At 42.1% G+C, this 13764-nt stretch overlaps 1 protein-coding gene across 1 annotated transcript in view; it reads left to right on the top strand.

Moving 5' to 3' along the window:
* The window catches only part of GUCY2C (guanylate cyclase 2C), a 46597-nt gene that overhangs the window by 16958 nt on the left and 15875 nt on the right, over positions 1 to 13764 (top strand). Inside the window, exons 11-19 of the mRNA XM_083400291.1 lie at positions 2032 to 2113; positions 2791 to 2893; positions 4490 to 4552; positions 6362 to 6433; positions 7800 to 7904; positions 8500 to 8586; positions 11559 to 11691; positions 12268 to 12405; positions 13135 to 13223. Of these exons, the coding sequence (XP_083256417.1) occupies positions 2032 to 2113; positions 2791 to 2893; positions 4490 to 4552; positions 6362 to 6433; positions 7800 to 7904; positions 8500 to 8586; positions 11559 to 11691; positions 12268 to 12405; positions 13135 to 13223 (872 nt within the window). The remainder of the gene's footprint in view (positions 1 to 2031; positions 2114 to 2790; positions 2894 to 4489; positions 4553 to 6361; positions 6434 to 7799; positions 7905 to 8499; positions 8587 to 11558; positions 11692 to 12267; positions 12406 to 13134; positions 13224 to 13764) is intronic.

Below are 13764 nucleotides of genomic sequence, written 5' to 3'. Positions count from 1 at the left end.
AGAAAATAAGATTGGCCTTCGGTGAAGAGGTAGATGGAAAGCATGGGCATATGCCAAAAAACCCAAAGGTCAAGTGTTTGCCAAGTTGTTGCTGCAAGCATTTTCAAAAGAGTTTAGTGGAAATCATTAGGCCTAGACTGATGGTTGTACAGGCTTAATTTTTTCAAAGGTTAACAATGCAGTCTATACATGTGCAAGTAAATCCCGCTGCATTTAATAGGGTTTACTCCTAGGAAACAATACAGGATTGCAGACCCGTCCACGCTTAACTCAATGGAGCTTATTTTATTTGTTAAATGTATATACCACCTTTCATCTGAGGATTACAGGGCAGTTTACAGTATAAAAACAAAAAATACAAAACGTAAGGGGAAACAAAACTATTACCCTCTGCCCAGTTTAAAAGGCCATAGATTGTTTAATTAGCCAAAGGCCAGGGAGAAGAGGAAAGTTTTCCTCTGGCACCTAAAGATATGTAATGAAGGCACAAGGCAAGTCTTCCTCAAAGCTCGCTTCTGACATTTATAAAATTGCACTGCACATTTTTGTATATTCCTTCCAGCACATGTGAGGTAGAAGTGTTCAGGGCACTGCCTTGTCCTGGTTTGTGGGGATCAGTTTCAGTTGTTACAGCCTGAAGATGCAGACAGTGTCTAGCCTACTATAACTTCTCTTGAACCTTGCCCATCATGGCTAATAAAATTTAGCTAGGATTGTCTGACAGGAGGGATTCAGGGCGTGGTTAATGCCTCATTTAGGAAAGCAGGAGGTACTCTTGGCCATTCTGAAGGGGACAGAAGTGAACTCCCTGTTTTCTACCCTACTTTTAGGCATTGGCTTAAGAAAAAATTATTTTTCAGTGTTTATGGTTCGGCTGATGTAAAAGATAGATTGCTGCTGGATTGTCTGAATGTATGGTTTATCTTTTTGATGTTTTGTTTTGATATTTGCTTTATAATATTGGTTTTAAGGTTGTTGTATTGATTTGTGTATTTTAATATATTGTTACATACCACCCTTTGAGGGAAGCTTCAAATAGAAGACCAATAATAATAACACGCATAGCTGTTAATAATAGGGGATAATGGCTGGCAGGCATCCATTCAGACTGATATTATAAACCGAGGGTAGGGCAACTCCAGCGCACAGGCCAACCTTGGGGTCAAATTTGGCATATAAGGCCATTTTTCAAAAATCATGCCCACCTGCTGATCAGCTTATGTCACTCTTAATTCACGAGGGTTAGACAGGCCTTTATCTAATGAGATGTCAACTGAGAGTCTTTAGGTTTGTCTCTCTGAATTCCTGAGGCAGAGGGATGCAGGTATTATTTTTTAAATTTTTTTTACTTTTTTATTTTATTTTATATTTATTATTTTTATTCTATTTATATACTGCCCTTCACAAGATCTCAGGGTGGATCACAGAATAAAAACAAGGTAAAAACACAGTTAATAGTTAAAACAAAAACAACATCTTTCCGCAGGGCCCGCAAGACAGAGCTGTTCCACCAGGCCTTTGGTCAGGGCGCAGCCTGACCCCCTCCTCTGGCAATCTGCACAGAATTTTGCTTAATGGTTGCCATCAATTTGATTTTAATTAATTTTATAATGAATGTTTTTAGACTGCTGGATTATTTTGATTGTTGTTAGCCGCCCTGAGCCCAGCTTCGGCTGGGGAGGGCGGGATATAAATAAAATTTATTATTATTATTATTATTATTAACAGAACACAAACTTCGCCCTTCCCACAAACACATTTAAAAGGCTGTAGGATATTAATCAGCCAAAGGCCTGATTAAAAAGGAACATTTTTGCCTGGTGCCTAAAAATATATGATGAAGGCACCAGACAAACCTCCCTGGGAAGAGCATTACGCAAATGGGGAGCCACTGCACGAAAGGCCCGTTTCCGTATTGCCACCCTCCAGACCTCGGATGGAGGAGGCACACAAAAAAGGGTTAATTACACTCTTGCTTACCCGGAACTTTCTTCTTAAGTTTGTCTGATTTCCCATTTCTCACTTTTACAGGGCCGCACATTCTGACAATAGCTGTTTTCACACTTGCTGGGGTTGTGGTGGTAGTTCTGATCATCGCTCTGCTGCTACTGAGGTACAGTCCTCATTTCCTCTTCGTCTGTCCTTCCTTGACCTAAGTCCACAAATCCTTTTTGAAATTTAAGCTTCTGAAGTCTCTGTACAAAGCTCACCTAGCATAAATGTAAAGGGACCCCTGACCGTTAGGTCCAGTCGCAGACGACTCTGGGGTTGCGGCGCTCATCTCGCTTTATTATTGGCTGAGGGAGCCGGCGTACAGCTTCCAGGTCATGCGCCACCCACGTAGATGAGCTAAATTGCATAAGCTCTGGCACCCCTTGCTCTCCCGGCTGATCAAGCCCCCTGTGGTGGATTTGCTGCTTTGACTATTTCACCTACCTGGTCGGAAAGGTTCCTTCTCATTCTCTCCTTCCCTTTCCCCTCCACCTGATGCATGCTAGCAGATATACTTCAGTAATGGAATATCTGCATCCCATCTTTGAGTTGTAGCAGTTTTGTTACTGGGAGTTTTGATACTGGCTTGAGGTCAGTGCACACTTTAAGGTTACTTCTAAGAAGTCTGCTTTCAGCTTGACTCAAACTGACTCGTCAAAAAGGTCAATATTTCCATTCATTATCAGACAACTAGCGTCTGAAGTTCTTAAAATGTCGTGCCTGTCCGCGAATAGTTCTAATTCCAGATTCAAATGCTTCAAAAATTGCTGCAAGTATACCTGTCTTTCTGATGTACAGGAAATATAGAAGAGCCATTGAACTCCAGAAAAAATGGTCCCACATCCCATCTGACAAGATTGTTCCTCTGGAGACTAACGAGACAAGTCATGTTAGTCTGAAGGTAGGAAACAGCAGCCGTCTATGGCACATGTTCTCCTTCACAATAAAGTGGTACTGGGTGCCTCCTGAACATGGTAAACCATGATGTTGGAACCATAGACGCTATCTAGAAAACTCTGTGATATCCTAATCTCTGTGTATGGCCTCACATTGGCTAGGATGGAAGGTGAGAGGGAGAATAGCTGGAGAAAAAATAAGTGTGCCATCTCTGTACAACCTGAGCCTAGATGGAGGTGGTTCAAAGCTTTACATTTCAAGAGTTTTCTGTTTCTCTCCTCACTGTAGTCTTGTGGCCCAGCAGCAAATCAGCCATGTCTCTCTAACTTCCTCCTGTCCGCTTACATCACACAGTTCCTACTAAGTTTTCATGGTCTCGCTTTTCTAACTGAGGGAGGGGTGCCACACTTTTGATGTGCTAATTGATCATTATCCCCCAAGCCATTACTTCAGAGGAAATTAGGCTGACTCAATTTCCTTTCAACTTAGGTTGATTTCCTTGGATTAAGAAGTACCTAATACACAATTTAGTAAATTTGCCCAGCATAATTTGCTTTCACACATGCTAATTAAATTATTAGAAGCGTCTAGTACACAGGTCAAATGCACATCTTTAACACACGTGAGTCTGGTTATTTCCCAGTTCTAACACCCCAACCTTAATTACCGGTAAATTCTAACACTAACTTGATCTGGAATTTAGGCTTTCTTGCACCCACAGTAACAATATTTAGTAGATGTCTGTGATCTTACATGACTTACATTCCAAATAACATTCACAATTCTGCTACTCTTACAATTATTTATTTTATTGGAGTGGAGTGAGGAAGGAACAAGCTTTTCCCAGACATTAAATGGCATGATCTAAATGCTTAGAAATACAGTCTTCTACCCCACAGCAGAGAAAATTATGAACTGTGAGTTCGAAATGGTAAGCGAGTATGCATGTATTGTTTAAAATCTCTTCAAGCCCAAAGGACCACAACACATGTTTGGAGAAGTATACTTGAGTCTGATGCCCTTACAAATGGCGGGAAACATAGGTGCTAAATTATATTTTTCTTGCACACACCAGGATGGGATATATTACCTGTGGTGTTGTAATCTGAGGTTGCAGTGGGTGGAAGACCTGCTATTTCTGCAGCAAGGTCCTTGTCACCAGCATCTTAGAACCACCTAATCTGCATGAAACGGGAGCTTTACAGCCACTATATGCTCGAAAGCCAAGCATTTAGGAACACAGAAAACACAAGATGCTTAGTTTCAAGAGAATGGTGTGCAAGTGCTGCTAAGTACCATAGAACTTCAAGGAAAGCATAACAAGTCACTCTGAAATATGATATTGGAGCATTCAAAATAATTTGTCTATATAATGTGCACAGAAGCAGTAGATCTAGCTGAAAGGCAACACAAGGGCACCTGCATTGATTAATTCAATGCACCCCTAATGGTTATTATTGTGTAATTATAAGGTTATTATATAATATTAGAAAGAATGTGGCTGTGACCATCATGAAGGGACCCTGCTCTTCTGAATCTAAAACTACGCTAAAACTATGCATTCCTGAAGTCCGCTAAATAAGCCTTCTTTGATTCTCAGATTGATGACGACACAAGGCGTGACACCAGCCAGAGGCTGCGTCAAGGCAAATATGACAAGAAGGTACATTTACTCCAGCATCTCTGCTTTTCTCCTCTGGAAATGATCTTGTACAATATAAGGTGCCATATTATGCTCATTCCCAGTTACTTGCAAACCACAGGGATACAACAGAGCAGAGGTTCTTAAACTGTGGTGTGCCAACCATTTTTGGTCTATCTGCTCTATTTAGGTAGTCCTTGGAAAGGCTGCAGAACTGTTGAAATTATCTATACTTGGCCTTGCAGTTGATTTATTTTTTTACAATGATGAAGGTTGAGGCCATTTTGACGAGGACTGGATTACTGAACAGGGCAGCAAGTCTCTGTTTTGCACAGCACTGTTCTTAAACAAAGCCTCTGTATTAAAATTTTAGAAATATAAATAGGATCCAGCAGACAAAACATATAAAGAGGGATTGGCAGTGAAGGGAGACAGGAATGTGGACGCAATGAGGTTAAGGGTAGCCTAAGAACACAGAGAGGGGTAAGAGTTGGAGGAGGAGAGGGTGCTTGCCAAGCTCCCTGAAATGGGAGTTGGGGCAAGAGGAGAAGTGCTGCTCTTTCCTAGCACAAAAAGAGTTCGGATTCATTTTCAGAAAATACCAACCAAATGGACAGATAACAATTAAGTCATCAGACCCATCAGAGACATTTTATATTCTAAAAGAACAATTTGAATAGTTGTGACTTAAGCTTTCCTGGTCTACTTCATGAGAGATGATTAGATCGTCTCACTTACCATGATAGCTTCCTGCAAGCGTCTGTAGTGCTTTGCTACATTTGGCTGTTAACCAAAAAGGTTGGTGGTTCAAGTCCAGCCATGGATGCTTTCTTTTGTTTTATTTTGCTCCCATCACAATTATTTCTCACTGTATCTAGGCAGAAGGAATTGTGGGTGAGGCAGGGGGTGGAGGGGTACAGCTGTGAAATATGTGTGTCTATATATGTGGCCTGTTGGGTAAGAAGATGAAGTAACTAGGCGCCAGGAGGTACAGGCAGTACAACTCCAGCAGTTTAAAGGCTCTTTGAGAAGGATAAAAGGGTCTCCTGGTTGCCTGATCTTCCTTTTTCAAGAATATTGTCACAAATTTCCTTCCTTCCAATTCCTTTCAGCTTCACATATTTGAAGTGTAACGTTTTGTGCTCTTGGTCCATCCAGCCTTCTAAGGCTGCTATCCTAGCTCTGTGTCCTCAGAAGTAAATCCTATTTCATTTTAAGGGGGTTACTGCCAGGTAATTGAGATCAGGATTGCTGCCCAAGAAGCAAGCTACCACTACCTATCTCTCACTGTGATTAGTTCTGTTGCCCTCCACATCAGCTCAATTGAACTATGATGCAGCCAAAAGAAATATAATTATTCATGTAAATAAAATAATCATCACTGAAGAGGAACTGGAGCAGTTGCACATTATGGGGTAAGGAGGTCTCATTGAGGTATTGAGGTTTGGGTGGATATTGGGAGGACTTGCACACAATTGCAGAGAGGTAGGCAAATATCAGTTTTGTGCAAGGCCTCCATTATTGAAGATTAAAATAAACAAACAACTGGATATGGATACCCCCCTCCTAAAAATATCAATTTGCATATTGTGAAGCATAATTACTTAGGTTGGCTCCATTTGCTTTTGTAGTCTTGTGCACTACTGGGAATTTTGTGGTTTTTGTTTTTTAAAATAAGTGTTTACACAGTTACAGAAATACCTGAGCTAAAGAAGGCAGGGAAGGAGTGATTGAGGGAAGGGACAATAATAAACACTCTCATGACATTGTACAATACATGGATTACTGTGATGCTGCTATTCATTCCTACCAACCCTTTTGATTTTCCAGGTGATAATCCTGAAGGATTTAAAGCACAATGATGGGAATTTTACAGAGAAACAGAGAATAGACCTAAACAAGGTAAACACTAAACCCACAACCACAGCATATCCCCTGAAAAATGTAGACCACAATTTTCTTTCTTCTTATTTCTTTCATATTGCAGATGTTAAGCACTTCCTTTTCCAATAAGCCTTCTTCAGTGTGCCTGTCAGGGGTTCAGGAGCAGAGGCACAGGAAAGGGAGGAAATGGAGAGCGAGGGGGAGGAGTCCGAAGGAAATGTCAGCGATGACAGCGGTCCGAGGTCTCTGAGTCTTTCCAGTGAATCGGAAGATTCACAGAAAGGGGCTCCCATGGTCAGGGCAAGGGGGGTGCCTAGGGGGACACCCCAGGAAGAAGGGGCCAGAGGGGACTCAGAGAGCAGCAGTTGGAAATCAGGACCAGCGTCCACACCAGAGTGCAGTAGGGGGGAGGAGTCCCAGGCATCGGGATCAGGCGGCGCGCTGCCAGCGGGAGGACATGAGGCAGGACTGGCCACGCCTCCATCGGGGAGCGAGGAAACGGTCGAGAGGAAGGTTGAAGGCTGGGCGCGTGCGCCAAGTTCAAATGTACGGGAGGGCGGCGCAGTTGGCAGCCCGGATAGGGAGCCAGGTCCTAAAGCCCGCCGAAGAGAGCGGGAGGAGTCAGGGGGGTCAACGTCTGCGTCGGAAGAATCCAGGAAGGAAGGGACCCCGGGGGGTAGCAGGACCCAGAGGAGAAAGGAGAGACGGAAGAGGTGGAGTAAGGCTAGAATCTTAAACTGGTGTACAGGGGGCGGAGATTCAGATGGAGCTTCGCCGGTCTAAACCCTAGACGTAGAGCTGGGGCGCTCCGGCTTGAAAATGGAAACAGTACTTCAATAAAGACTTTTGTACATTACTACCGGCTAGCGTTGGTCCTCTGTGAGCTGGGACCTGGAGCCAGCTCTGACAGTGCCAGATCTCACTGCAGAGGCAATGTAGAAAGCTCATTTTTCAGAACTTATTCAATGTAACTGTGCGGGCATTGGCATACACCAGGGGTAGGCAACCTAAGGCCCAGGGGCCGGATGCGGCCCAATTGCTTTCTCAATCCAGCCTGCAGATGGTCTGGGAATCAGTGTGTTTTTACATGAGTAGAATGTGTGCTTTTATTTAAAATGCATCTCTGGGTTATTTGTGGGGCATAGAAATTCGTTCATTTTTTTTTTTCAAAGTCCGGCCCACCACATGGTCTGAGGGTTGGTGGAACCGCCCACGGCTGAAAAAGGTTGCTGACTCCTGGCATACACTTTTGAACTGGAAAGCACTGAGTGATAGTAGCTGAACAATATATCCCCAAGCAGCATAGGAGGACAGTCCCATACCACTGTATCTAATTTTCCACGTCATCATTCTGCTTCTAACATGCCCATTATTTTTGTCCTAGCTCCTTCAGATTGACTATTACAATCTCACTAAGTTCTACGGAACTGTCAAGATGGACACGATGATCTATGGAGTGATTGAATACTGCGAGAGAGGATCATTGCGGGTAATTAGCTCTGTAGCTCACTCATCAGTTTGTACAAAGACAGGTGATAACCCATCACATCTAAAGACAAGTCCTTGCTGGGGCCAGAAATAGGCAGTGGGGAAGAAGGGTAGTTTGTGTTGCTCTTGGTCTTGTAAGTTTCTCAGTACTACCATCAATATTGCAACTGGAGAAACACAGTCTTTAGCACTGAATTGCTATAAACAGCAATTGGGCTTTCCAATGATTGCCATTTGTTCCAATTTATTGCTAAAGAATGAGTTTTCCAGGAGAAGGCGGTGGGGCAAAGGCAAAAACCACTCAGCCCCTTCCTTTTTAGGCACAGGACAAGCAGAAGTTTGAATGAGCCCTTTGTGGCTTCAACATTAAGCCAGCTTTTCTATCCTGCAACCCTTCACACCCTTTTGTTTACTAGTTAGCCTGATGAATAGTTCTGGAGGGCTCAAAAGATTGCTCACTATTTTGTGACATGTTGGTTGGTTCTAATTAGCTACCACGTATGAATTTTGGACTTTTTTTTTTATGAAACAACACTACTTCCTTTGTTTTTAGAGAAGATTCTTACCACAGCTTCTTTGTCATCTTTTCATCTCAGGATGTCTTGAATGATAAAATCTCCTACCCAGATGGCACCTTCATGGACTGGGAATTTAAGATTTCTGTCATGTATGATATTGCAAAAGTAAGTAGATGGATGTCAATGAGGAACTTAATGAGGCATAATCTTGCCTTGAGTGAATGATGGGATATAAGGTATTTTGCTGAAATGTCTAACAACAGGATTCTATAAGTACTATTTGCCCTTTGATAGGAAATCTGATTTTTTTCCCCCTGTTGAGAGCTGGGACACTTAATGCTTGTTAAACTCTGACATTTTGCTGAAATGAGAGAGAAAATAATAATAATACTGCACCTAAATGAAAGAGTGAACTTTATTTAAGAAACTGAGATTGTGGTTACCATTTTTTTTAGAAATGTAAAAATAACGTTCTCAGTAGGAAAAGGCTTTTCAGCTAAAGTGGAAAGAAATTCAAAATGAGCCACAAATTAAGAAGGCCTTACTGTGCATCCACAATGCTCCAGCTGAAGATAAAAGTTACCTTTACCTTTAGTGCTTTTAAAGGTATGAATTTCATGCATGGGAATTTTAATCACCCTTTTGCTCATGTGAACCCCCACCTGCCAACAGATATAGGTGACCCAGGTTTACAGCTTCAGTGAGAACTAGGCCCTATACTGTATATGTCTATGCAAACCTGATTCTGGAGTTCAAAATGTTTTCTACTTTGGTACACATGTAAAATAGTGTCCTGGGCCTATTTCTATGTAGTAACATATTATTATGAAGTTAATTATTTATTTTACATTTTTTTAACTACCCTTCAAAATATCAAATATCAAAATATTACAGCATGGTATACAACATTGTGAATAAAAAGTAATTCACACACAACCCATAAATACAATTTAATTTAAAACTTAAAAATTTAAAACTAGTGAACAAGCGTTAAAAAATCAACAAATTTAAAGGAAATTTAAAAATCCCAAGAAGCTGAACAACTAAAGAACAAACTAGAACAAAGAGAAATAATTTAAAATCTACATCTGCCTGTGCATATAGGAAGATCTTCAGCTGGTGCTGTAAAGTGTGTTCCTTTCTCTCAAATTTTATTAAAAAATTTTCAAAATAAAAAAAACTTGCCTCCTTGGGGAGGAAACTGCAAAGTTGGGGTGCCACAGCAGAAATGGCGAAGTTGGGGTCCCAGAATGCAATGCAGCTCCAACAGGGGACCTGGAGATGGGTCTCTGCAGAAGATGTTAATCAGACATTAGCTCATTTTATGATCAGAAGGTACTGTCAGGTAGGGTCAGTCTGATCAGTTCCATTTGTTTTTCACATTATTAGCATAATATATATATATTATTTATAGATTCTGGCTGACTTTGGATCTGGACACCTCTGCAGAATCTGCACGCTTGTTTACATTCTTTGTAGGGCAAATAACTGCAGGCTAAGACACAGCGGTTACTGAACGTTCTAGTCTCTGACACTTCTTTGATGCACATTTAGGACAGAAGTTTGAGCCGCTGGGTCTTCACTGTGAACTCAGACTACAAGGTCTCTGCCTCACAACAGAAGGGAACAGTATCTGTTGCTAGCCTTCTCCTCCTGATTCTGAGTTAATCCTTCCAGTCAGTGCTTGGATGTGAGGCAAAGATGGGCATTTCTAACAGCATCTGCCTATACTTCAGTTCTAAGGCAGACATTTGACACCTCATTTTAAGATCAGTCAGCTGAGTGTCCCAACCTTCAGCTGGAACATGGCAGAAGTATTCCCTGGAAGAAACATAATCAGAACCATGGTGCAAGATGATAAACACAAAGAACTGTGGGGTCCCCAACCCCATATTTGCCTGCGGTTTAACTCGGCTTAGAACATCTCTTGTGGGAGAGAGGCTTCTGCAATTCAAAAGAATTTGTGGTCACTAATGCAGGTTACACATTTGCATTACACATTGATTTAAGTAAAGGCTGCTTTAAGCTTCCTCTCTGAAAACTCTGACAGAGTGTACTCTTCCAGAATAAGGGGAGAGAAGTAAAACATTTCTCTATCCTCTCAGCCTATCAAACATAGAAAAGATCCACCAGACCTAATGAAGAAATAGGCTTTCACTCAGCCAGCTTCTATCACATATGGCTTTCTGTGGGGGGTGGATGGTGCAATCCATGTAGTTTAGCCCTCTCAGCGTGTCAAAAATGCCAGAAGAGAGGGTGTGTCAGGAAAAACAAGAAGCTGTAAGTGCAAGTCAGACTTGTTTTCATTTCCTCCTAAAAATGTGGTGCTTTGCTTGTTCTTCCATTTTTATTGCCTATTGGCATATGCATATTTTTCCCCTCCCAAAAAACTAAGGAGGAGTGAGTGTACAGCTTCCAATAGTTATTTTTATTTATTTTTTAAATGGAGAGAACGCTGAAGAGAAATAGGGAAATATGTTGTCTCTGTGGTGGAAAGACAATCAAGTTGGTTGCTTCAGATCATACTACAATAGAATTGCAGAGTTGAAAAGGACTCCAAGGGTCATTCTAGTCCCACCCCCTTCGATGCAGGAATCTCAACTAAAGCATCCATGACAGATGGTCATCCAACCTCTGCTTCCAAGGAAGGAGACTCCATCACCTTCCAAGGGAGTCCATTCCTCTGTTTAACAACTCTTACCATCAAAAAGTTCTTTCTTATGTTCAGTTGGAATCTCCTTTCTTGTAACTTGAATCCATTGGTTCAAGTCCTACCCTCCGGAGCAGGAGAAAATAAGCTTTCTCCATCTTCCATGTGACAGCCCTTGATATATTGGTAGATGGCTATCATATCTCCCTCTCAGTCTCCTCTTTTCCAGGCTAAACATACTCAGCTCCTACAACCGTTCCTGTGTTACTAATTCTGTTGCTGCTGCAGCCTCATGGAATGACTGCCGGGTGACAGAGCTTGGTGGAGCTGATCTCTCAGCAGAGCTGATGGAAATGGTCCTTCAGTCCTCCGACTTCCTCTGCCGCATCCAGATAAAACAGTCATTCCCCCTCCCTAGGAAACTTGGGGCAGACACTAAAATTAAGCAGACACTTGTGGGTTTTTTTTGTCTCTCTTCATATCCTAGGGAATGTCCTACCTGCATTCCAGCAAAACAGAGCTTCATGGCCGCCTGAAATCTACAAACTGTGTTGTGGATAACCGCATGGTTGTGAAGATAACCGATTATGGCTGCAATTCTATTCTTCCACCAAAAAGAGGTACACAAGGAAGATGAATTCCTCACTCTGGAATTCCTCATGAATATTTGTAGGCTGACTGCATTTTATAGCAGAACTGTCGGGAAATGTGGCATTAATATTCTGTTATTTCAGTATAGCACTATAGTTATGGTATGACTATATTTCCCCCCCAACTGCCTCCGCTAAGCCACTCAGCACCACAGCTTGAAGCAGTAGTGTAGCTATGAGAATCCAACAGTGGTATGATGTGATTTCTGATGCCATCTGCATGAGGATCAGAAACAGCTGAAATTGGAAGATATGCCTGTGCCCAGGGCCAACCCTACAATTGGGCCGACTGAGGCAACAGCTTGTGGTGACAAATGTTGCCCAACCATTTCTTCTGAGATGCATGGCCAGCCATTCTCCTTTGTCTCAGGAAGTAAAATGTGTTGGGCCAACCCTACCGATGCCAGTGTTTTGTTTGGTTTTAGTTCATTTCATAAATTTCGTAAATTGCTTTTCGCTGAGCCCCCAAAGCAGTAGACAATTGTCGACCAATTTCATCTGCTTGTTTCTGTCACACACACACACAGTTCTCTTCCTGCTCCTCAGATCTCTGGACTGCTCCTGAACACCTCCGCCATGGTGACATATCTCAGAAAGGCGATGTGTACAGCTTTGGAATTATAGCACAAGAGATCATACTGCGTAAGGAGACCTTCTACACTGACAATTGTCGGGATCATAAAGGTAAACATTGTGCGTAATGAAAAGGCTTGGTGACAGGTTTTCCAGGGATTGCCATTTGCATTTGCCATTCAGCAGTAAAATGCAATTTTTCCTGGGGAAAGTTTGAACATATGAAGGGGCAATGAAAGAGCATGGGCCAAGCCTTGCCCCTTCATTGAGGCTGCATGCACTAGGCCAATGCCCTGCCCATGTGCTCTGGCCTTTAGTTTAAAGGAAGCTGCCTTGCTTTCATGTTGGATTTCTACCTGTGGAGCATGTTAATTAGAAATCTACTTAGACTTTCCAACATGGGGATAAGAACCTTGCTTGACCACAAATGTTCAAATACTTGTAACAGGAATGTGGTGGGACACCCAGGATGTGAGATGGCTGGGCAGAGGGAGGGAGAAATGGGGGGTGTAGATTCTTTTTCCTCTTTTTCATCTTGCATCTTATCTTGGGGCCGTGCCGAAGAAATGCAGATATCTTCCTCAACCTGTCAGTTCACCCCAGTAGGCACTCTTAATTTCGCATGTCTCACAATTCGAAAAACCACCATATGCAGACCTTTATCAAAGAATGAGTGTGTTCATTCAGATCTAGGATTTTGGTCTAAGCCCATCTTGTTTTATATAATACAACCTTGACACAATCTGCTTGCCTAGAAAAACTCTGCTTCTTGTGTTAAAGTGTCTTCTTCATGTGCTGAATTGTTCTGTATGTTATATCTTTTCCCCTCTCCTGTTTTAGAGAAACTTTGCAGAGTAGAAAGCAATAAAGGAGCAAGACCTTTCCGGCCGGATCTTCTATTGCATTCAGAGGGAGAGAAAAAGCAAGAGGTAAGGCCATGTTGAAAGAAAGCCAAGCTCAACTGAATAGTAAGAGGTTATGCCCGCGGCATGCACAGGTTAAAACTAGCAAGTTTGACAGAGAGGAGTGTAATCAACTTTTTTTCTTCCAGTGTTTTGCCTTTACACCACATTAACATCTCCTATTAACAATCCCAATGCACAGAAGCCAATGTAATGAGCTTTCATACATCATAATAGCTCCTGACTTAGCTGCTGGTTATTTTAACAGTTTGGAGTGGGTATGGTATCGGGGAGGGAGGGGTGCTATAGGTTAACTTAGATAACACTGATTACCTGGCAAGTGTGACCTGCATTCTGATTGACTGAAAAAGTGCTAGGGAAAATCTGGGAAGTGATCAAGAGCAAAAATTACCAGTTATCCAACCAGTTTAGTTAACATGTTTCACAACTGGCAGAAAAGAGGTGTGTCCCTTTTTTGTGATGGTGGGGCAATTTCTGTTTCTGTTTGCTTTAAATTTAAGGTTAAGGCCTTGCATAAGACTGATAAAGAAGTATTGTGCAAGACCTC

The sequence above is a fragment of the Podarcis tiliguerta genome (assembly GCF_965153285.1).
Source record: "Podarcis tiliguerta genome assembly, chromosome: 10".
NCBI lineage: Eukaryota > Metazoa > Chordata > Lepidosauria > Squamata > Lacertidae > Podarcis > Podarcis tiliguerta.
Note: the sequence above shows the minus strand (reverse complement) of the source record. Positions and strands in the feature narration are given on the sequence as shown.